General features: G+C 57.2%; 1 protein-coding gene across 1 annotated transcript in view; it reads right to left on the reverse strand.

Moving 5' to 3' along the window:
• Positions 1 to 257: 257 nt before the first annotated feature.
• LOC308512543 (erythroid transcription factor-like) overlaps positions 258 to 21378 on the reverse strand; it is a gene marked incomplete at both ends in the record, with an annotated part of 28680 nt that continues 7559 nt past the window's right edge. Inside the window, 2 exons of the mRNA XM_081115483.1 lie at positions 258 to 626; positions 1095 to 1220. Of these exons, the coding sequence (XP_080971609.1) occupies positions 258 to 626; positions 1095 to 1220 (495 nt within the window). The remainder of the gene's footprint in view (positions 627 to 1094; positions 1221 to 21378) is intronic.

The raw sequence follows: 21378 nt of genomic DNA on the forward strand, positions 1-21378 counted from the left end.
GGTGACACGTGCTGTCTCACAGGAACTCACGCCATCACCAGAGAACCACAGGCACCGTTGCACACCCCACCTACCACGGCTCTTTATTCAGTCCCACTCAGACTCACACCTCCAACTTCAGGACTCTGATGATTTATTTTACACATCATTGATGGCCCAGACCAAGAGCTGTGGGGGGCCCAGAGGCTGGGTTGTAGAAACTTCTGGCTCCACACCGAGAGGGACCCTACCCCTGCTCTGAGTCATGCTCTGTGTCCTCATGGGCTGAGTGGCGCCTCCAGAGTGCAGGTGGTGGTGGGAGGCATGGGGCCTGTGGGGAAGGAGCCTGTGGGTGAACCCAACAGGGGCCCGGGGAAAGGCATGAGGTGGCTGACAGGCCCTGACAGCGCCACGGAGCCCGGGCCTTGGTAGAGATGGGCAGTATCAGGAGGGCCCAATCTCAAGCCTGAGGCCACTTCCCCACAATTCCCACCATCGCTGTCCCCAGCCACCACCATGAAGCCACCAGCCGGTGCATCCGCTGGTCCTGTGCCTCCCAGGCTCGACACTGGCTTCTTTTCTTTCTGTGATGGCCTGGGTTTTCTAGACTTTATACCACCCTTCTGCACGGTCCGTGGTCGGTTCACCTGATGAAAGAGAGGCCATGAGTGTTCCCCAACCTCAGACTTTTGCCTCTGTGTCTCCACCAGGGACACCCTCTCCACCGCACTCCTTCAGAGTCGGGAACTGGGTCAAGGACTAGGGGAGCAGGCCCCAGCTGTGGCCCAGATAATGCCCTAAGGAGTCATGAGCTTGTGAGGCCCTAAGCAATGGAAAGGCTGAGGGAGCCTCTAGCCATAGGACTAGCTGAGGGCTGGAGGGGAGGGGGAAGGAAATGAGAAATGGAGGAGAGAGAAGGGAGCAGGAGGGAAAAGACAGGCAGGGAGGAGATGAAGGTGCAGAGAAGAGAAGGGTGATAGGGAAGGAGGAGGGAGTAGGTTAACAGGGAGAAGAGAGAAAGGGAGATTGGAAGAATACAGGAAAGGAAAAGGAGAAGGAAGGCCAGGTTAGTGGGATGGGGGTGCAGGGGGCAGGCTCCAAGAGGCAGGGCGCACCTGGTGTCGCTTGTAATAAAGGCCGCAGGCATTGCACACGGGGTCTCTATTGGCATTCAGCCGCCACACTGCCGTGATGGTTGTCTGGCAGTTGGTGCACTGGGCACCTGCCCGCTTGCTGACCTTCTGGGGGCAGCAAGAATGTGAGGGTCAGTGCATTGGGGGGGGTGGAGGACCCAGGAGGTGAGGGTCAGGGTGCAGGCAGGGCTTCCTGGACAAGGCATAGACTGAGGGTGCTCTGAGGGGCGAGGACATGGCCTCCTGTCCCGGGGCTTTCCAAATGGCGTGGGGTGCTTCATCAGTGGTTCTCAGCGTTGGCGGACATTGGACTCACTTGGGGAGTCGAAAACAATCCTGATGGCCAGGCAGCGCCCCAGACCAAGTAAATCAACCCATCTCGGGAGGGCCCCACGGTGATCCCAGTGTGTAGCCAAGGATGAAAACTGCTGTGCAGGGAGTGGACGGCGTGCCTGCTTGCAGCCCGAGGGTGTGCTGAGGGTAGACACTGCTGTACAGAGCTGGGTCCCTGAGTGGATGGGGCAGGGAGGGGGCATGTGGGTTCTCATAGAGTGTGAGGGCAGAGAGAGATCCCTGCCCGGAGTGAGAACAGAGTACCTGGGTGAGGGGAGGCCGGCCTGGGCTCTTACCCGGCGCCTTTGGGGCTTGTTGTGCCTGGTCATCGTCTGACCACCGGCATTGCACAGGTGGCACTGAGGAGTGGCTTTCGCTCTGCCGGACTTTCGCTCTGCCGGACTCTCGCTGTGCCTGGTACACATGCTGTCACAGCGTCTCAGAACCACCCTGCACGGCGCACAATCCCAGGGCTCTGGTGAGGTGGACAGGGGCAAGAGGGACCAGGCTCAGCCCAACTTTGCCTTGGACCCCATCCCCCTCCTCAACCTCCCTGTCCCTTTGGGGGAACCTCACCACAGGTGGACAGGGGCAGGGTTCCTTGGAGGTTGGCGGAGGAATAGACCGCTGGATTGGGGGGGCTTCTGGTTGGTGGAAAGAAGCTCCTAGGAAAGTCGGGGGGCCCGTAGGCACTGCTGGGGACAGGGATGGAGGAAGGCACCGCAGGCCCCAGCGCCAACAGGTCCGGACGCAGTCGCTGTGTCCTGATGTTCTCTAGGACGGTGCCTCTTGCATAGGAATCTTCTAAGGCCTGGGGATCGGTGTACTCCCAGGTGGGGCTCACCGTTGCGGGAGGGTAGAGCCCCGTGCTGCCATAGGACCAGCTGGTGTGTGGTGAGCCTCCTGGGGTCCCCTCCACACAGCAGAGGCATGCATTAACCTCGAAGACTGTTTGGGGTGTGGGTGGGTATGGGAAGGAAGAAAGAAGGGAACAGAAGGTCTGAAGCCATCCTGCTTTCAAGATGCAGTGATTCCCAACAGCCCCACATGGTGGCCAGCCTTCCCACCTTCCTTCCCATAGGTTGCCAGAGCAGCTGCTGGCCATTGGGTGACTCCTGGGTCTGAGCCCCAGTGGTCACTCTGGCAGCTGCAGCCACCAGCAGCCTTTTCCCAATGGGCTTTTAGCATAACTTTGTGGAGCCCCATGGGCCACTCAACTAGGGTCACCCCCACCTCCTTACCGTATTCATGCCCAATGAGGCAGTCTGGGGATGTACGTTCCCAGGTCTGCACATACACAGGGAACGTGATCCACAGAGCCTCGTGAAGGCTTCTGGCCATTTCTAAGATGGCTTCTTTGTGGGGTTCTACCCTAGCTAAGGGTCTCCATGGATACCCCAGCAACATGGAACCCTGCCAGGACAGCCAGGGCAGCAGCTGCCTGCATATGCTGCAACTGGGGCGGGGAGCGAACGGAAACCCAGGTGCATGCCGTTGTCTGGGAATCAAACCCGAGACCCTTCAGTGCACAAGCCCATGCTCTAACCACTGAGAACACCAGCCAGTGCTCGTAAGAGGGCCCATGAGAGGTTCCTGTGGGCCAGGCCTGGAAGTTGCATCTGCCACTCTGCTCACTCGATTGATCAGAACTGTCACATGTCCACCTGACATTGCAACAAGGCTGGGAAAGTGAGCGAGTCAGGAAGAAAGGGGAGCAGGGTTGAAAAGCCTATAGCAGTGCCTGCTACAGGATTCTGTAGACTCCCCAGAGCTACGCTGTTTCATGTGGTGGCCACTAGCCACAGTCAAGACAGTGGCTCCTGTACAAGGGGAGGGCAAGGCTTCCACACCAAGGCTGTCAGAGAGAGTCACATCAGGGCTTCCGATACAGGGTCAGGAGGGTGTTTCCAGAGGGCAAGTTTAGGGGTTCCTATGAACGATCAGGTCAGAGATTCCCGATACAGGTCCAGTTACGGATTTCTGTTGGAAGTCAGGGAAAGGTTTCTGCAGAATCCAGCACTGTTATAGGCAAGGCTTCCTGTAGAGGGTCAGAGCCATGGAGCCAGCACAGGGTTAGGTCAGCAAGCCCTGCACAGTGTCTGGGCAGGGGGTCCTGTGCCAGGTGAGGCTGTCGGTGCCTATATAGGATGAGGTCTGGACTTAAAGTTAGGGGGTCAGGACAGGTGCCTCCCACAGATTCAGGAAAGGTTTTCCATGTAAGTTCAAGATTGAAGTTCCCATTGAGAGTTGGATCGCAGGTTCCTGTGGACTCTGTGGGGTAGCGTGTGAGGTAGGGATTGTTGTGCAGAGTGACGTCAGGGGTCATTGTCAATGATGTAAGCAAGGCTCCTGAACTCAATCAGGGTTCCCAAAGAGTTTACAGATGGGGGTTTCTTTGTTTAAAATATATTTTTAAAGATTTCAGAGAGGAAGGGAGAGGGATAGAAACATCAATGGTAAGAGAGAATTTCTGCAGACAGAGTCCGGGAGGTGGTTTCAGAACTAGATTTTAAGATGAGCCAAGTGGTTGTAAAATGCTACCTGGACGGCAGGGCTGCAGTGCAGTGTGAGGACAGAGCTGTCCCGTCCAAGGTCCAGGCAGGATTCCTATAGAGATGGAGTCCCATGAAGAGGGTCAGGCCAGGCATTTCTATAAGGGTGGGTGGGGCAGGCTCTGTCCTGCCACCAGGGAAGGCGGAGGTTCCTGTGCTGTGGTGGCAGGACAGGGTGCCTCCTGTAGAAGGTGAGGACCGGTGATCCTGCTCAGGGTCAGGATGGGTTTCCTGTGGATTAGAGAAAGGGTTCCCTTAGAGCTCCAGTATCAGAGAGGCTCCTGAACCAGGCTGGGCTGCCGTTTTGATAGGAGTTGGGGATCCGGGGCTCCTGAACACGGCGGGTCCAGGGGCCTGTCCAGCACAGGTTCTGCAAGAGGTTTCTGTTCAAGACGAGGACAGGGGCTCCCACGGGATGAGGAGGCTGGGGTTCTGTGGAGCGGCCAGGGAAGTTCTGGACAATCCCTGTCATGAGCAGGGACTACTGTGGTTCTTCAGTGGGCCAGTGTGCTGACGAGCTGAAGGGATGCTGTTCTGCTGATGCTCAACCACTGAGCCACAGCAGCCGGACTAGAGTAGTTTTTCAGCTGTTCATGAAGGAAAGCACCTGAGCCTTCCGCTGTTGTTGACCACAGTGAGCGCTCAGGAAAGAGGGCTGCTTGCGGTTAGGAGCCTCTGGGCAGTGGGGGGCTAAGTCATGGAGCCTGGCTCAGCCCTGTGCCACCAGCTGTGTGGCCTTGGGAGAGACGCTTAACCTGTCTGGGTTAGGATGTCACCTGACTCTGTGCATGCTCCAGTGTGAGGGATTGTTCCATGGAAGAACACATCCCAGGTGAGTGGGTGCATTGGGGAGGCAGTTGGCACTGTGGGGAGCTCACCACCTATGGGGTCTAAATATCCCCCCTAGAGATTATTTTGTCCTCCTAATCTCCCCCTCCTTCTCTACCATTTCCCACAGGGCTGCAGGCCGAGCTGGGCCGAGAGAGATAAGAGATGAGTGACAGGAGGGCCCATGGACAACCCCACGGTCGCAGACCGGCCTCTGCCCTTCTTGCTGGCTGCCTTTCCAGCCCCACTCTTGGCCTCCCATTCCTGTCCTGAACATGTCTTCTGTCCCCTGGAGGTGGGCCCCTCACTTGCACCTGTATATAGATTGAGACCTCCACAAGCAAGTGTACAGAGCTGCTCACGCTGTCAGCCACTCGGAGGCACTGTGACAGGGCACAGGATGTGCGATACGCTCACAGGCACATGCTTGCACACAAGTGCTGCCCTTGCCAGACCCACAAAGACCTCCTGACACGCAGTACCTCAGGTCACACTGCTAGGTCTCCACATTCCGTCCTACACAGCCCTTGGTGAGCATCCCGGAAATGTTTATGGAGCAAATGCTGTGCCTGGTACACATGCTGTCACACCGTCTCAGAACCACCCTGCATGGTGCACAATCACATGAGCACAGCCTCACATGTTGCCTCAGCACACCCCGTTGCACACATACCCCCACGTCCTCTCATACAGTCACTGGTGCCCCGTTTCTCACAGTTGTCTGCTGTCATGCACACCATCTCTCAGAACCTCACCCCCATGGTCACCACCTCACAGAGCATTCAGCCACCACACTGTCTCTGCCCATGACGTGTGCAGGTACACGCCGTATCATACACCCTGGTTGCTGTCACACGTGGTCTCACATACTAGTACACTCTTATACTTGCACATCATAACCCATTATCATGAAGGGTGACACGTGCTGTCTCACAGGGCCTCACGCCATCACCAGAGAACCACAGGCACCGTTGCACACCCCACCTACCACGGCTCTTTATTCAGTCCCACTCAGACTCACACCTCCAACTTCAGGACTCTGATGATTTATTTTACACATCATTGATGGCCCAGACCAAGAGCTGTGGGGGGCCCAGAGGCTGGGTTGTAGAAACTTCTGGCTCCACACCGAGAGGGACCCTACCCCTGCTCTGAGTCATGCTCTGTGTCCTCATGGGCTGAGTGGCGCCTCCAGAGTGCAGGTGGTGGTGGGAGGCATGGGGCCTGTGGGGAAGGAGCCTGTGGGTGAACCCAACAGGGGCCCGGGGAAAGGCATGAGGTGGCTGACAGGCCCTGACAGCGCCACGGAGCCCGGGCCTTGGTAGAGATGGGCAGTATCAGGAGGGCCCAATCTCAAGCCTGAGGCCACTTCCCCACAATTCCCACCATCGCTGCCCCCAGCCACCATCATGAAGCCACCAGCCGGTGCATCCGCTGGTCCTGTGCCTCCCAGGCTCGACACTGGCTTCTTTTCTTTCTGTGATGGCCTGGGTTTTCTAGACTTTATACCACCCTTCTGCACGGTCCGTGGTCGGTTCACCTGATGAAAGAGAGGCCATGAGTGTTCCCCGACCTCAGACTTTTGCCTCTGTGTCTCCACCAGGGACACCCTCTCCACCGCACTCCTTCAGAGTCGGGAACTGGGTCAAGGACTAGGGGAGCAGGCCCCAGCTGTGGCCCAGATAATGCCCTAAGGAGTCATGAGCTTGTGAGGCCCTAAGCAATGGAAAGGCTGAGGGAGCCTCTAGCCATAGGACTAGCTGAGGGCTGGAGGGGAGGGGGAAGGAAATGAGAAATGGAGGAGAGAGAAGGGAGCAGGAGGGAAAAGACAGGCAGGGAGGAGATGAAGGTGCAGAGAAGAGAAGGGTGATAGGGAAGGAGGAGGGAGTAGGTTAACAGGGAGAAGAGAAAAAGGGAGATTGGAAGAATACAGGAAAGGAAAAGGAGAAGGAAGGCCAGGTTAGTGGGATGGGGGTGCAGGGGGCAGGCTCCAAGAGGCAGGGCGCACCTGGTGTCGCTTGTAATAAAGGCCGCAGGCATTGCACACGGGGTCTCTATTGGCATTCAGCCGCCACACTGCCGTGATGGTTGTCTGGCAGTTGGTGCACTGGGCACCTGCCCGCTTGCTGACCTTCTGGGGGCAGCAAGAATGTGAGGGTCAGTGCATTGGGGGGGTGGAGGACCCAGGAGGTGAGGGTCAGGGTGCAGGCAGGGCTTCCTGGACAAGGCATAGACTGAGGGTGCTCTGAGGGGCGAGGACATGGCCTCCTGTCCCGGGGCTTTCCAAATGGCATGGGGTGCTTCATCAGTGGTTCTCAGCGTTGGCGGACATTGGACTCACTTGGGGAGTCGAAAACAATCCTGATGGCCAGGCAGCGCCCCAGACCAAGTAAATCAACCCATCTCGGGAGGGCCCCACGGTGATCCCAGTGTGTAGCCAAGGATGAAAACTGCTGTGCAGGGAGTGGACGGCGTGCCTGCTTGCAGCCCGAGGGTGTGCTGAGGGTAGACACTGCTGTACAGAGCTGGGTCCCTGAGTGGATGGGGCAGGGAGGGGGCATGTGGGTTCTCATAGAGTGTGAGGGCAGAGAGAGATCCCTGCCCGGAGTGAGAACAGAGTACCTGGGTGAGGGGAGGCCGGCCTGGGCTCTTACCCGGCGCCTTTGGGGCTTGTTGTGCCTGGTCATCGTCTGACCACCGGCATTGCACAGGTGGCACTGAGGAGTGGCTTTCGCTCTGCCGGACTTTCGCTCTGCCGGACTCTCGCTGTGCCTGGTACACATGCTGTCACAGCGTCTCAGAACCACCCTGCACGGCGCACAATCCCAGGGCTCTGGTGAGGTGGACAGGGGCAAGAGGGACCAGGCTCAGCCCAACTTTGCCTTGGACCCCATCCCCCTCCTCAACCTCCCTGTCCCTTTGGGGGAACCTCACCACAGGTGGACAGGGGCAGGGTTCCTTGGAGGTTGGCGGAGGAATAGACCGCTGGATTGGGGGGGCTTCTGGTTGGTGGAAAGAAGCTCCTAGGAAAGTCGGGGGGCCCGTAGGCACTGCTGGGGACAGGGATGGAGGAAGGCACCGCAGGCCCCAGCGCCAACAGGTCCGGACGCAGTCGCTGTGTCCTGATGTTCTCTAGGACGGTGCCTCTTGCATAGGAATCTTCTAAGGCCTGGGGATCGGTGTACTCCCAGGTGGGGCTCACCGTTGCGGGAGGGTAGAGCCCCGTGCTGCCATAGGACCAGCTGGTGTGTGGTGAGCCTCCTGGGGTCCCCTCCACACAGCAGAGGCATGCATTAACCTCGAAGACTGTTTGGGGTGTGGGTGGGTATGGGAAGGAAGAAAGAAGGGAACAGAAGGTCTGAAGCCATCCTGCTTTCAAGATGCAGTGATTCCCAACAGCCCCACATGGTGGCCAGCCTTCCCACCTTCCTTCCCATAGGTTGCCAGAGCAGCTGCTGGCCATTGGGTGACTCCTGGGTCTGAGCCCCAGTGGTCACTCTGGCAGCTGCAGCCACCAGCAGCCTTTTCCCAATGGGCTTTTAGCATAACTTTGTGGAGCCCCATGGGCCACTCAACTAGGGTCACCCCCACCTCCTTACCGTATTCATGCCCAATGAGGCAGTCTGGGGATGTACGTTCCCAGGTCTGCACATACACAGGGAACGTGATCCACAGAGCCTCGTGAAGGCTTCTGGCCATTTCTAAGATGGCTTCTTTGTGGGGTTCTACCCTAGCTAAGGGTCTCCATGGATACCCCAGCAACATGGAACCCTGCCAGGACAGCCAGGGCAGCAGCTGCCTGCATATGCTGCAACTGGGGCGGGGAGCGAACGGAAACCCAGGTGCATGCCGTTGTCTGGGAATCAAACCCGAGACCCTTCAGTGCACAAGCCCATGCTCTAACCACTGAGAACACCAGCCAGTGCTCGTAAGAGGGCCCATGAGAGGTTCCTGTGGGCCAGGCCTGGAAGTTGCATCTGCCACTCTGCTCACTCGATTGATCAGAACTGTCACATGTCCACCTGACATTGCAACAAGGCTGGGAAAGTGAGCGAGTCAGGAAGAAAGGGGAGCAGGGTTGAAAAGCCTATAGCAGTGCCTGCTACAGGATTCTGTAGACTCCCCAGAGCTACGCTGTTTCATGTGGTGGCCACTAGCCACAGTCAAGACAGTGGCTCCTGTACAAGGGGAGGGCAAGGCTTCCACACCAAGGCTGTCAGAGAGAGTCACATCAGGGCTTCCGATACAGGGTCAGGAGGGTGTTTCCAGAGGGCAAGTTTAGGGGTTCCTATGAACGATCAGGTCAGAGATTCCCGATACAGGTCCAGTTACGGATTTCTGTTGGAAGTCAGGGAAAGGTTTCTGCAGAATCCAGCACTGTTATAGGCAAGGCTTCCTGTAGAGGGTCAGAGCCATGGAGCCAGCACAGGGTTAGGTCAGCAAGCCCTGCACAGTGTCTGGGCAGGGGGTCCTGTGCCAGGTGAGGCTGTCGGTGCCTATATAGGATGAGGTCTGGACTTAAAGTTAGGGGGTCAGGACAGGTGCCTCCCACAGATTCAGGAAAGGTTTTCCATGTAAGTTCAAGATTGAAGTTCCCATTGAGAGTTGGATCGCAGGTTCCTGTGGACTCTGTGGGGTAGCGTGTGAGGTAGGGATTGTTGTGCAGAGTGACGTCAGGGGTCATTGTCAATGATGTAAGCAAGGCTCCTGAACTCAATCAGGGTTCCCAAAGAGTTTACAGATGGGGGTTTCTTTGTTTAAAATATATTTTTAAAGATTTCAGAGAGGAAGGGAGAGGGATAGAAACATCAATGGTAAGAGAGAATTTCTGCAGACAGAGTCCGGGAGGTGGTTTCAGAACTAGATTTTAAGATGAGCCAAGTGGTTGTAAAATGCTACCTGGACGGCAGGGCTGCAGTGCAGTGTGAGGACAGAGCTGTCCCGTCCAAGGTCCAGGCAGGATTCCTATAGAGATGGAGTCCCATGAAGAGGGTCAGGCCAGGCATTTCTATAAGGGTGGGTGGGGCAGGCTCTGTCCTGCCACCAGGGAAGGCGGAGGTTCCTGTGCTGTGGTGGCAGGACAGGGTGCCTCCTGTAGAAGGTGAGGACCGGTGATCCTGCTCAGGGTCAGGATGGGTTTCCTGTGGATTAGAGAAAGGGTTCCCTTAGAGCTCCAGTATCAGAGAGGCTCCTGAACCAGGCTGGGCTGCCGTTTTGATAGGAGTTGGGGATCCGGGGCTCCTGAACACGGCGGGTCCAGGGGCCTGTCCAGCACAGGTTCTGCAAGAGGTTTCTGTTCAAGACGAGGACAGGGGCTCCCACGGGATGAGGAGGCTGGGGTTCTGTGGAGCGGCCAGGGAAGTTCTGGACAATCCTTGTCATGAGCAGGGACTACTGTGGTTCTTCAGTGGGCCAGTGTGCTGACGAGCTGAAGGGATGCTGTTCTGCTGATGCTCAACCACTGAGCCACAGCAGCCGGACTAGAGTAGTTTTTCAGCTGTTCATGAAGGAAAGCACCTGAGCCTTCCGCTGTTGTTGACCACAGTGAGCGCTCAGGAAAGAGGGCTGCTTGCGGTTAGGAGCCTCTGGGCAGTGGGGGGCTAAGTCATGGAGCCTGGCTCAGCCCTGTGCCACCAGCTGTGTGGCCTTGGGAGAGACGCTTAACCTGTCTGGGTTAGGATGTCACCTGACTCTGTGCATGCTCCAGTGTGAGGGATTGTTCCATGGAAGAACACATCCCAGGTGAGTGGGTGCATTGGGGAGGCAGTTGGCACTGTGGGGAGCTCACCACCTATGGGGTCTAAATATCCCCCCTAGAGATTATTTTGTCCTCCTAATCTCCCCCTCCTTCTCTACCATTTCCCACAGGGCTGCAGGCCGAGCTGGGCCGAGAGAGATAAGAGATGAGTGACAGGAGGGCCCATGGACAACCCCACGGTCGCAGACCGGCCTCTGCCCTTCTTGCTGGCTGCCTTTCCAGCCCCACTCTTGGCCTCCCATTCCTGTCCTGAACATGTCTTCTGTCCCCTGGAGGTGGGCCCCTCACTTGCACCTGTATATAGATTGAGACCTCCACAAGCAAGTGTACAGAGCTGCTCACGCTGTCAGCCACTCGGAGGCACTGTGACAGGGCACAGGATGTGCGATACGCTCACAGGCACATGCTTGCACACAAGTGCTGCCCTTGCCAGACCCACAAAGACCTCCTGACACGCAGTACCTCAGGTCACACTGCTAGGTCTCCACATTCCGTCCTACACAGCCCTTGGTGAGCATCCCGGAAATGTTTATGGAGCAAATGCTGTGCCTGGTACACATGCTGTCACACCGTCTCAGAACCACCCTGCATGGTGCACAATCACATGAGCACAGCCTCACATGTTGCCTCAGCACACCCCGTTGCACACATACCCCCACGTCCTCTCATACAGTCACTGGTGCCCCGTTTCTCACAGTTGTCTGCTGTCATGCACACCATCTCTCAGAACCTCACCCCCATGGTCACCACCTCACAGAGCATTCAGCCACCACACTGTCTCTGCCCATGACGTGTGCAGGTACACGCCGTATCATACACCCTGGTTGCTGTCACACGTGGTCTCACATACTAGTACACTCTTATACTTGCACATCATAACCCATTATCATGAAGGGTGACACGTGCTGTCTCACAGGGCCTCACGCCATCACCAGAGAACCACAGGCACCGTTGCACACCCCACCTACCACGGCTCTTTATTCAGTCCCACTCAGACTCACACCTCCAACTTCAGGACTCTGATGATTTATTTTACACATCATTGATGGCCCAGACCAAGAGCTGTGGGGGGCCCAGAGGCTGGGTTGTAGAAACTTCTGGCTCCACACCGAGAGGGACCCTACCCCTGCTCTGAGTCATGCTCTGTGTCCTCATGGGCTGAGTGGCGCCTCCAGAGTGCAGGTGGTGGTGGGAGGCATGGGGCCTGTGGGGAAGGAGCCTGTGGGTGAACCCAACAGGGGCCCGGGGAAAGGCATGAGGTGGCTGACAGGCCCTGACAGCGCCACGGAGCCCGGGCCTTGGTAGAGATGGGCAGTATCAGGAGGGCCCAATCTCAAGCCTGAGGCCACTTCCCCACAATTCCCACCATCGCTGCCCCCAGCCACCATCATGAAGCCACCAGCCGGTGCATCCGCTGGTCCTGTGCCTCCCAGGCTCGACACTGGCTTCTTTTCTTTCTGTGATGGCCTGGGTTTTCTAGACTTTATACCACCCTTCTGCACGGTCCGTGGTCGGTTCACCTGATGAAAGAGAGGCCATGAGTGTTCCCCGACCTCAGACTTTTGCCTCTGTGTCTCCACCAGGGACACCCTCTCCACCGCACTCCTTCAGAGTCGGGAACTGGGTCAAGGACTAGGGGAGCAGGCCCCAGCTGTGGCCCAGATAATGCCCTAAGGAGTCATGAGCTTGTGAGGCCCTAAGCAATGGAAAGGCTGAGGGAGCCTCTAGCCATAGGACTAGCTGAGGGCTGGAGGGGAGGGGGAAGGAAATGAGAAATGGAGGAGAGAGAAGGGAGCAGGAGGGAAAAGACAGGCAGGGAGGAGATGAAGGTGCAGAGAAGAGAAGGGTGATAGGGAAGGAGGAGGGAGTAGGTTAACAGGGAGAAGAGAAAAAGGGAGATTGGAAGAATACAGGAAAGGAAAAGGAGAAGGAAGGCCAGGTTAGTGGGATGGGGGTGCAGGGGGCAGGCTCCAAGAGGCAGGGCGCACCTGGTGTCGCTTGTAATAAAGGCCGCAGGCATTGCACACGGGGTCTCTATTGGCATTCAGCCGCCACACTGCCGTGATGGTTGTCTGGCAGTTGGTGCACTGGGCACCTGCCCGCTTGCTGACCTTCTGGGGGCAGCAAGAATGTGAGGGTCAGTGCATTGGGGGGGTGGAGGACCCAGGAGGTGAGGGTCAGGGTGCAGGCAGGGCTTCCTGGACAAGGCATAGACTGAGGGTGCTCTGAGGGGCGAGGACATGGCCTCCTGTCCCGGGGCTTTCCAAATGGCATGGGGTGCTTCATCAGTGGTTCTCAGCGTTGGCGGACATTGGACTCACTTGGGGAGTCGAAAACAATCCTGATGGCCAGGCAGCGCCCCAGACCAAGTAAATCAACCCATCTCGGGAGGGCCCCACGGTGATCCCAGTGTGTAGCCAAGGATGAAAACTGCTGTGCAGGGAGTGGACGGCGTGCCTGCTTGCAGCCCGAGGGTGTGCTGAGGGTAGACACTGCTGTACAGAGCTGGGTCCCTGAGTGGATGGGGCAGGGAGGGGGCATGTGGGTTCTCATAGAGTGTGAGGGCAGAGAGAGATCCCTGCCCGGAGTGAGAACAGAGTACCTGGGTGAGGGGAGGCCGGCCTGGGCTCTTACCCGGCGCCTTTGGGGCTTGTTGTGCCTGGTCATCGTCTGACCACCGGCATTGCACAGGTGGCACTGAGGAGTGGCTTTCGCTCTGCCGGACTTTCGCTCTGCCGGACTCTCGCTGTGCCTGGTACACATGCTGTCACAGCGTCTCAGAACCACCCTGCACGGCGCACAATCCCAGGGCTCTGGTGAGGTGGACAGGGGCAAGAGGGACCAGGCTCAGCCCAACTTTGCCTTGGACCCCATCCCCCTCCTCAACCTCCCTGTCCCTTTGGGGGAACCTCACCACAGGTGGACAGGGGCAGGGTTCCTTGGAGGTTGGCGGAGGAATAGACCGCTGGATTGGGGGGGCTTCTGGTTGGTGGAAAGAAGCTCCTAGGAAAGTCGGGGGGCCCGTAGGCACTGCTGGGGACAGGGATGGAGGAAGGCACCGCAGGCCCCAGCGCCAACAGGTCCGGACGCAGTCGCTGTGTCCTGATGTTCTCTAGGACGGTGCCTCTTGCATAGGAATCTTCTAAGGCCTGGGGATCGGTGTACTCCCAGGTGGGGCTCACCGTTGCGGGAGGGTAGAGCCCCGTGCTGCCATAGGACCAGCTGGTGTGTGGTGAGCCTCCTGGGGTCCCCTCCACACAGCAGAGGCATGCATTAACCTCGAAGACTGTTTGGGGTGTGGGTGGGTATGGGAAGGAAGAAAGAAGGGAACAGAAGGTCTGAAGCCATCCTGCTTTCAAGATGCAGTGATTCCCAACAGCCCCACATGGTGGCCAGCCTTCCCACCTTCCTTCCCATAGGTTGCCAGAGCAGCTGCTGGCCATTGGGTGACTCCTGGGTCTGAGCCCCAGTGGTCACTCTGGCAGCTGCAGCCACCAGCAGCCTTTTCCCAATGGGCTTTTAGCATAACTTTGTGGAGCCCCATGGGCCACTCAACTAGGGTCACCCCCACCTCCTTACCGTATTCATGCCCAATGAGGCAGTCTGGGGATGTACGTTCCCAGGTCTGCACATACACAGGGAACGTGATCCACAGAGCCTCGTGAAGGCTTCTGGCCATTTCTAAGATGGCTTCTTTGTGGGGTTCTACCCTAGCTAAGGGTCTCCATGGATACCCCAGCAACATGGAACCCTGCCAGGACAGCCAGGGCAGCAGCTGCCTGCATATGCTGCAACTGGGGCGGGGAGCGAACGGAAACCCAGGTGCATGCCGTTGTCTGGGAATCAAACCCGAGACCCTTCAGTGCACAAGCCCATGCTCTAACCACTGAGAACACCAGCCAGTGCTCGTAAGAGGGCCCATGAGAGGTTCCTGTGGGCCAGGCCTGGAAGTTGCATCTGCCACTCTGCTCACTCGATTGATCAGAACTGTCACATGTCCACCTGACATTGCAACAAGGCTGGGAAAGTGAGCGAGTCAGGAAGAAAGGGGAGCAGGGTTGAAAAGCCTATAGCAGTGCCTGCTACAGGATTCTGTAGACTCCCCAGAGCTACGCTGTTTCATGTGGTGGCCACTAGCCACAGTCAAGACAGTGGCTCCTGTACAAGGGGAGGGCAAGGCTTCCACACCAAGGCTGTCAGAGAGAGTCACATCAGGGCTTCCGATACAGGGTCAGGAGGGTGTTTCCAGAGGGCAAGTTTAGGGGTTCCTATGAACGATCAGGTCAGAGATTCCCGATACAGGTCCAGTTACGGATTTCTGTTGGAAGTCAGGGAAAGGTTTCTGCAGAATCCAGCACTGTTATAGGCAAGGCTTCCTGTAGAGGGTCAGAGCCATGGAGCCAGCACAGGGTTAGGTCAGCAAGCCCTGCACAGTGTCTGGGCAGGGGGTCCTGTGCCAGGTGAGGCTGTCGGTGCCTATATAGGATGAGGTCTGGACTTAAAGTTAGGGGGTCAGGACAGGTGCCTCCCACAGATTCAGGAAAGGTTTTCCATGTAAGTTCAAGATTGAAGTTCCCATTGAGAGTTGGATCGCAGGTTCCTGTGGACTCTGTGGGGTAGCGTGTGAGGTAGGGATTGTTGTGCAGAGTGACGTCAGGGGTCATTGTCAATGATGTAAGCAAGGCTCCTGAACTCAATCAGGGTTCCCAAAGAGTTTACAGATGGGGGTTTCTTTGTTTAAAATATATTTTTAAAGATTTCAGAGAGGAAGGGAGAGGGATAGAAACATCAATGGTAAGAGAGAATTTCTGCAGACAGAGTCCGGGAGGTGGTTTCAGAACTAGATTTTAAGATGAGCCAAGTGGTTGTAAAATGCTACCTGGACGGCAGGGCTGCAGTGCAGTGTGAGGACAGAGCTGTCCCGTCCAAGGTCCAGGCAGGATTCCTATAGAGATGGAGTCCCATGAAGAGGGTCAGGCCAGGCATTTCTATAAGGGTGGGTGGGGCAGGCTCTGTCCTGCCACCAGGGAAGGCGGAGGTTCCTGTGCTGTGGTGGCAGGACAGGGTGCCTCCTGTAGAAGGTGAGGACCGGTGATCCTGCTCAGGGTCAGGATGGGTTTCCTGTGGATTAGAGAAAGGGTTCCCTTAGAGCTCCAGTATCAGAGAGGCTCCTGAACCAGGCTGGGCTGCCGTTTTGATAGGAGTTGGGGATCCGGGGCTCCTGAACACGGCGGGTCCAGGGGCCTGTCCAGCACAGGTTCTGCAAGAGGTTTCTGTTCAAGACGAGGACAGGGGCTCCCACGGGATGAGGAGGCTGGGGTTCTGTGGAGCGGCCAGGGAAGTTCTGGACAATCCCTGTCATGAGCAGGGACTACTGTGGTTCTTCAGTGGGCCAGTGTGCTGACGAGCTGAAGGGATGCTGTTCTGCTGATGCTCAACCACTGAGCCACAGCAGCCGGACTAGAGTAGTTTTTCAGCTGTTCGTGAAGGAAAGCACCTGAGCCTTCCGCTGTTGTTGACCACAGTGAGCGCTCAGGAACGAGGGCTGCTTGCGTCTAGGAGCCTCTGGGCAGTGGGGGGCTAAGTCATGGAGCCTGGCTCAGCCCTGTGCCACCAGCTGTGTGGCCTTGGGAGAGACGCTTAACCTGTCTGGGTTAGGATGTCACCTGACTCTGTGCATGCTCCAGTGTGAGGGATTGTTCCATGGAAGAACACATCCCAGGTGAGTGGGTGCATTGGAGAGGCAGTTGGCACTGTGGGGAGCTCACCACCTATGGGGTCTAAATATCCCCCCTAGAGATTATTTTGTCCTCCTAATCTCCCCCTCCTTCTCTACCATTTCCCACAGGGCTGCAGGCCGAGCTGGGCCGAGAGAGATAAGAGATGAGTGACAGGAGGGCCCATGGACAACCCCACGGTCGCAGACCGGCCTCTGCCCTTCTTGCTGGCTGCCTTTCCAGCCCCACTCTTGGCCTCCCATTCCTGTCCTGAACATGTCTTCTGTCCCCTGGAGGTGGGCCCCTCACTTGCACCTGTATATAGATTGAGACCTCCACAAGCAAGTGTACAGAGCTGCTCACGCTGTCAGCCACTCGGAGGCACTGTGACAGGGCACAGGATGTGCGATACGCTCACATGCACATGCTTGCACACAAGTGCTGCCCTTGCCAGACCCACAAAGACCTCCTGACACGCAGTACCTCAGGTCACACTGCTAGGTCTCCACATTCCGTCCTACACAGCCCTTGGTGAGCATCCCGGAAATGTTTATGGAGCAAATGCTGTGCCTGGTACACATGCTGTCACACCGTCTCAGAACCACCCTGCCTGGGGCACAATCACATGAGCACAGCCTCACATGTTGCCTCAGCACACCCCGTTGCACACCTACCCCCACGTCCTCTCATACAGTCACTGGTGTCCGGTTTCTCACAGTTGTCTGGTGTCATGCACACCATCTCTCAGAACCTCACCCCCATGGTCACCACCTCACAGAGCATTCAGCCACCACACTGTCTCTGCCCATGACGTGTGCAGGTACACGCCGTATCATACACCCTGGTTGCTGTCACACGTGGTCTCACATACTAGTACACTCTTATACTTGCACATCATAACCCATTATCATGAAGGGTGACACGTGCTGTCTCACAGGGCCTCACGCCATCACCAGAGAACCACAGGCACCGTTGCACACCCCACCTACCACGGCTCTTTATTCAGTCCCACTCAGACTCACACCTCCAACTTCAGGACTCTGATGATTTATTTTACACATCATTGATGGCCCAGACCAAGAGCTGTGGGGGGCCCAGAGGCTGGGTTGTAGAAACTTCTGGCTCCACACCGAGAGGGACCCTACCCCTGCTCTGAGTCATGCTCTGTGTCCTCATGGGCTGAGTGGCGCCTCCAGAGTGCAGGTGGTGGTGGGAGGCATGGGGCCTGTGGGGAAGGAGCCTGTGGGTGAACCCAACAGGGGCCCGGGGAAAGGCATGAGGTGGCTGACAGGCCCTGACAGCGCCACGGAGCCCGGGCCTTGGTAGAGATGGGCAGTATCAGGTGGGCCCAATCTCAAGCCTGAGGCCACTTCCCCACAATTCCCACCATCGCTGCCCCCAGCCACCACCATGAAGCCACCAGCCGGTGCATCCGCTGGTCCTGTGCCTCCCAGGCTCGACACTGGCTTCTTTTCTTTCTGTGATGGCCTGGGTTTTCTAGACTTTATACCACCCTTCTGCACGGTCCGTGGTCGGTTCACCTGATGAAAGAGAGGCCATGAGTGTTCCCCGACCTCAGACTTTTGCCTCTGTGTCTCCACCAGGGACACCCTCTCCACCGCACTCCTTCAGAGTCGGGAACTGGGTCAAGGACTAGGGGAGCAGGCCCCAGCTGTGGCCCAGATAATGCCCTAAGGAGTCATGAGCTTGTGAGGCCCTAAGCAATGGAAAGGCTGAGGGAGCCTCTAGCCATAGGACTAGCTGAGGGCTGGAGGGGAGGGGGAAGGAAATGAGAAATGGAGGAGAGAGAAGGGAGCAGGAGGGAAAAGACAGGCAGGGAGGAGATGAAGGTGTAGAGAAGAGAAGGGTGATAGGGAAGGAGGAGGGAGTAGGTTAACAGGGAGAAGAGAGAAAGGGAGATTGGAAGAATACAGGAAAGGAAAAGGAGAAGGAAGGCCAGGTTAGTGGGATGGGGGTGCAGGGGGCAGGCTCCAAGAGGCAGGGCACACCTGGTGTGGCTTGTAATAAAGGCCGCAGGCATTGCACACGGGGTCTCTATTGGCATTCAGCCGCCACACTGCCGTGATGGTTGTCTGGCAGTTGGTGGACTGGGCACCTGCCCGCTTGCTGACCTTCTGGGGGCAGCAAGAATGTGAGGGTCAGTGCATTGGGGGGGTGGAGGACCCAGGAGGTGAGGGTCAGGGTGCAGGCAGGGCTTCCTGGACAAGGCATAGACTGAGGGTGCTCTGAGGGGCGAGGACATGGCCTCCTGTCCCGGGGCTTTCCAAATGGCGTGGGGTGCTTCATCAGTGGTTCTCAGCGTTGGCGGACATTGGACTCACTTGGGGAGTCGAAAACAATCCTGATGGCCAGGCAGCGCCCCAGACCAAGTAAATCAACCCATCTCGGGAGGGCCCCACGGTGATCCCAGTGTGTAGCCAAGGATGAAAACTGCTGTGCAGGGAGTGGACGGCGTGCCTGCTTGCAGCCCGAGGGTGTGCTGAGGGTAGACACTGCTGTACAGAGCTGGGTCCCTGAGTGGATGGGGCAGGGAGGGGGCATGTGGGTTCTCATAGAGTGTGAGGGCAGAGAGAGATCCCTGCCCGGAGTGAGAACAGAGTACCTGGGTGAGGGGAGGCCGGCCTGGGCTCTTACCCGGCGCCTTTGGGGCTTGTTGTGCCTGGTCATCGTCTGACCACCGGCATTGCACAGGTGGCACTGAGGAGTGGCTTTCGCTCTGCCGGACTTTCGCTCTGCCGGACTCTCGCTGTGCCTGGTACACATGCTGTCACAGCGTCTCAGAACCACCCTGCACGGCGCACAATCCCAGGGCTCTGGTGAGGTGGACAGGGGCAAGAGGGACCAGGCTCAGCCCAACTTTGCCTTGGACCCCATCCCCCTCCTCAACCTCCCTGTCCCTTTGGGGGAACCTCACCACAGGTGGACAGGGGCAGGGTTCCTTGGAGGTTGGCGGAGGAATAGACCGCTGGATTGGGGGGGCTTCTGGTTGGTGGAAAGAAGCTCCTAGGAAAGTCGGGGGGCCCGTAGGCACTGCTGGGGACAGGGATGGAGGAAGGCACCGCAGGCCCCAGCGCCAACAGGTCCGGACGCAGTCGCTGTGTCCTGATGTTCTCTAGGACGGTGCCTCTTGCATAGGAATCTTCTAAGGCCTGGGGATCGGTGTACTCCCAGGTGGGGCTCACCGTTGCGGGAGGGTAGAGCCCCGTGCTGCCATAGGACCAGCTGGTGTGTGGTGAGCCTCCTGGGGTCCCCTCCACACAGCAGAGGCATGCATTAACCTCGAAGACTGTTTGGGGTGTGGGTGGGTATGGGAAGGAAGAAAGAAGGGAACAGAAGGTCTGAAGCCATCCTGCTTTCAAGATGCAGTGATTCCCAACAGCCCCACATGGTGGCCAGCCTTCCCACCTTCCTTCCCATAGGTTGCCAGAGCAGCTGCTGGCCATTGGGTGACTCCTGGGTCTGAGCCCCAGTGGTCACTCTGGCAGCTGCAGCCACCAGCAGCCTTTTCCCAATGGGCTTTTAGCATAACTTTGTGGAGCCCCATGGGCCACTCAACTAGGGTCACCCCCACCTCCTTACCGTATTCATGCCCAATGAGGCAGTCTGGGGATGTACGTTCCCAGGTCTGCACATACACAGGGAACGTGATCCACAGAGCCTCGTGAAGGCTTCTGGCCATTTCTAAGATGGCTTCTTTGTGGGGTTCTACCCTAGCTAAGGGTCTCCATGGATACCCCAGCAACATGGAACCCTGCCAGGACAGCCAGGGCAGCAGCTGCCTGCATATGCTGCAACTGGGGCGGGGAGCGAACGGAAACCCAGGTGCATGCCGTTGTCTGGGAATCAAACCCGAGACCCTTCAGTGCACAAGCCCATGCTCTAACCACTGAGAACACCAGCCAGTGCTCGTAAGAGGGCCCATGAGAGGTTCCTGTGGGCCAGGCCTGGAAGTTGCATCTGCCACTCTGCTCACTCGATTGATCAGAACTGTCACATGTCCACCTGACATTGCAACAAGGCTGGGAAAGTGAGCGAGTCAGGAAGAAAGGGGAGCAGGGTTGAAAAGCCTATAGCAGTGCCTGCTACAGGATTCTGTAGACTCCCCAGAGCTACGCTGTTTCATGTGGTGGCCACTAGCCACAGTCAAGACAGTGGCTCCTGTACAAGGGGAGGGCAAGGCTTCCACACCAAGGCTGTCAGAGAGAGTCACATCAGGGCTTCCGATACAGGGTCAGGAGGGTGTTTCCAGAGGGCAAGTTTAGGGGTTCCTATGAACGATCAGGTCAGAGATTCCCGATACAGGTCCAGTTACGGATTTCTGTTGGAAGTCAGGGAAAGGTTTCTGCAGAATCCAGCACTGTTATAGGCAAGGCTTCCTGTAGAGGGTCAGAGCCATGGAGCCAGCACAGGGTTAGGTCAGCAAGCCCTGCACAGTGTCTGGGCAGGGGGTCCTGTGCCAGGTGAGGCTGTCGGTGCCTATATAGGATGAGGTCTGGACTTAAAGTTAGGGGGTCAGGACAGGTGCCTCCCACAGATTCAGGAAAGGTTTTCCATGTAAGTTCAAGATTGAAGTTCACATTGAGAGTTGGATCGCAGGTTCCTGTGGACTCTGTGGGGTAGCGTGTGAGGTAGGGATTGTTGTGCAGAGTGACGTCAGGGGTCATTGTCAATGATGTAAGCAAGGCTCCTGAACTCAATCAGGGTTCCCAAAGAGTTTACAGATGGGGGTTTCTTTGTTTAAAATATATTTTTAAAGATTTCAGAGAGGAAGGGAGAGGGATAGAAACATCAATGGTAAGAGAGAATTTCTGCAGACAGAGTCCGGGAGGTGGTTTCAGAACTAGATTTTAAGATGAGCCAAGTGGTTGTAAAATGCTACCTGGACGGCAGGGCTGCAGTGCAGTGTGAGGACAGAGCTGTCCCGTCCAAGGTCCAGGCAGGATTCCTATAGAGATGGAGTCCCATGAAGAGGGTCAGGCCAGGCATTTCTATAAGGGTGGGTGGGGCAGGCTCTGTCCTGCCACCAGGGAAGGCGGAGGTTCCTGTGCTGTGGTGGC

This window comes from Myotis nattereri, assembly GCF_964212035.1.
Source record: "Myotis nattereri genome assembly, contig: HAP1_SCAFFOLD_114, whole genome shotgun sequence".
NCBI classification, from domain to species: Eukaryota; Metazoa; Chordata; class Mammalia; order Chiroptera; family Vespertilionidae; genus Myotis; species Myotis nattereri.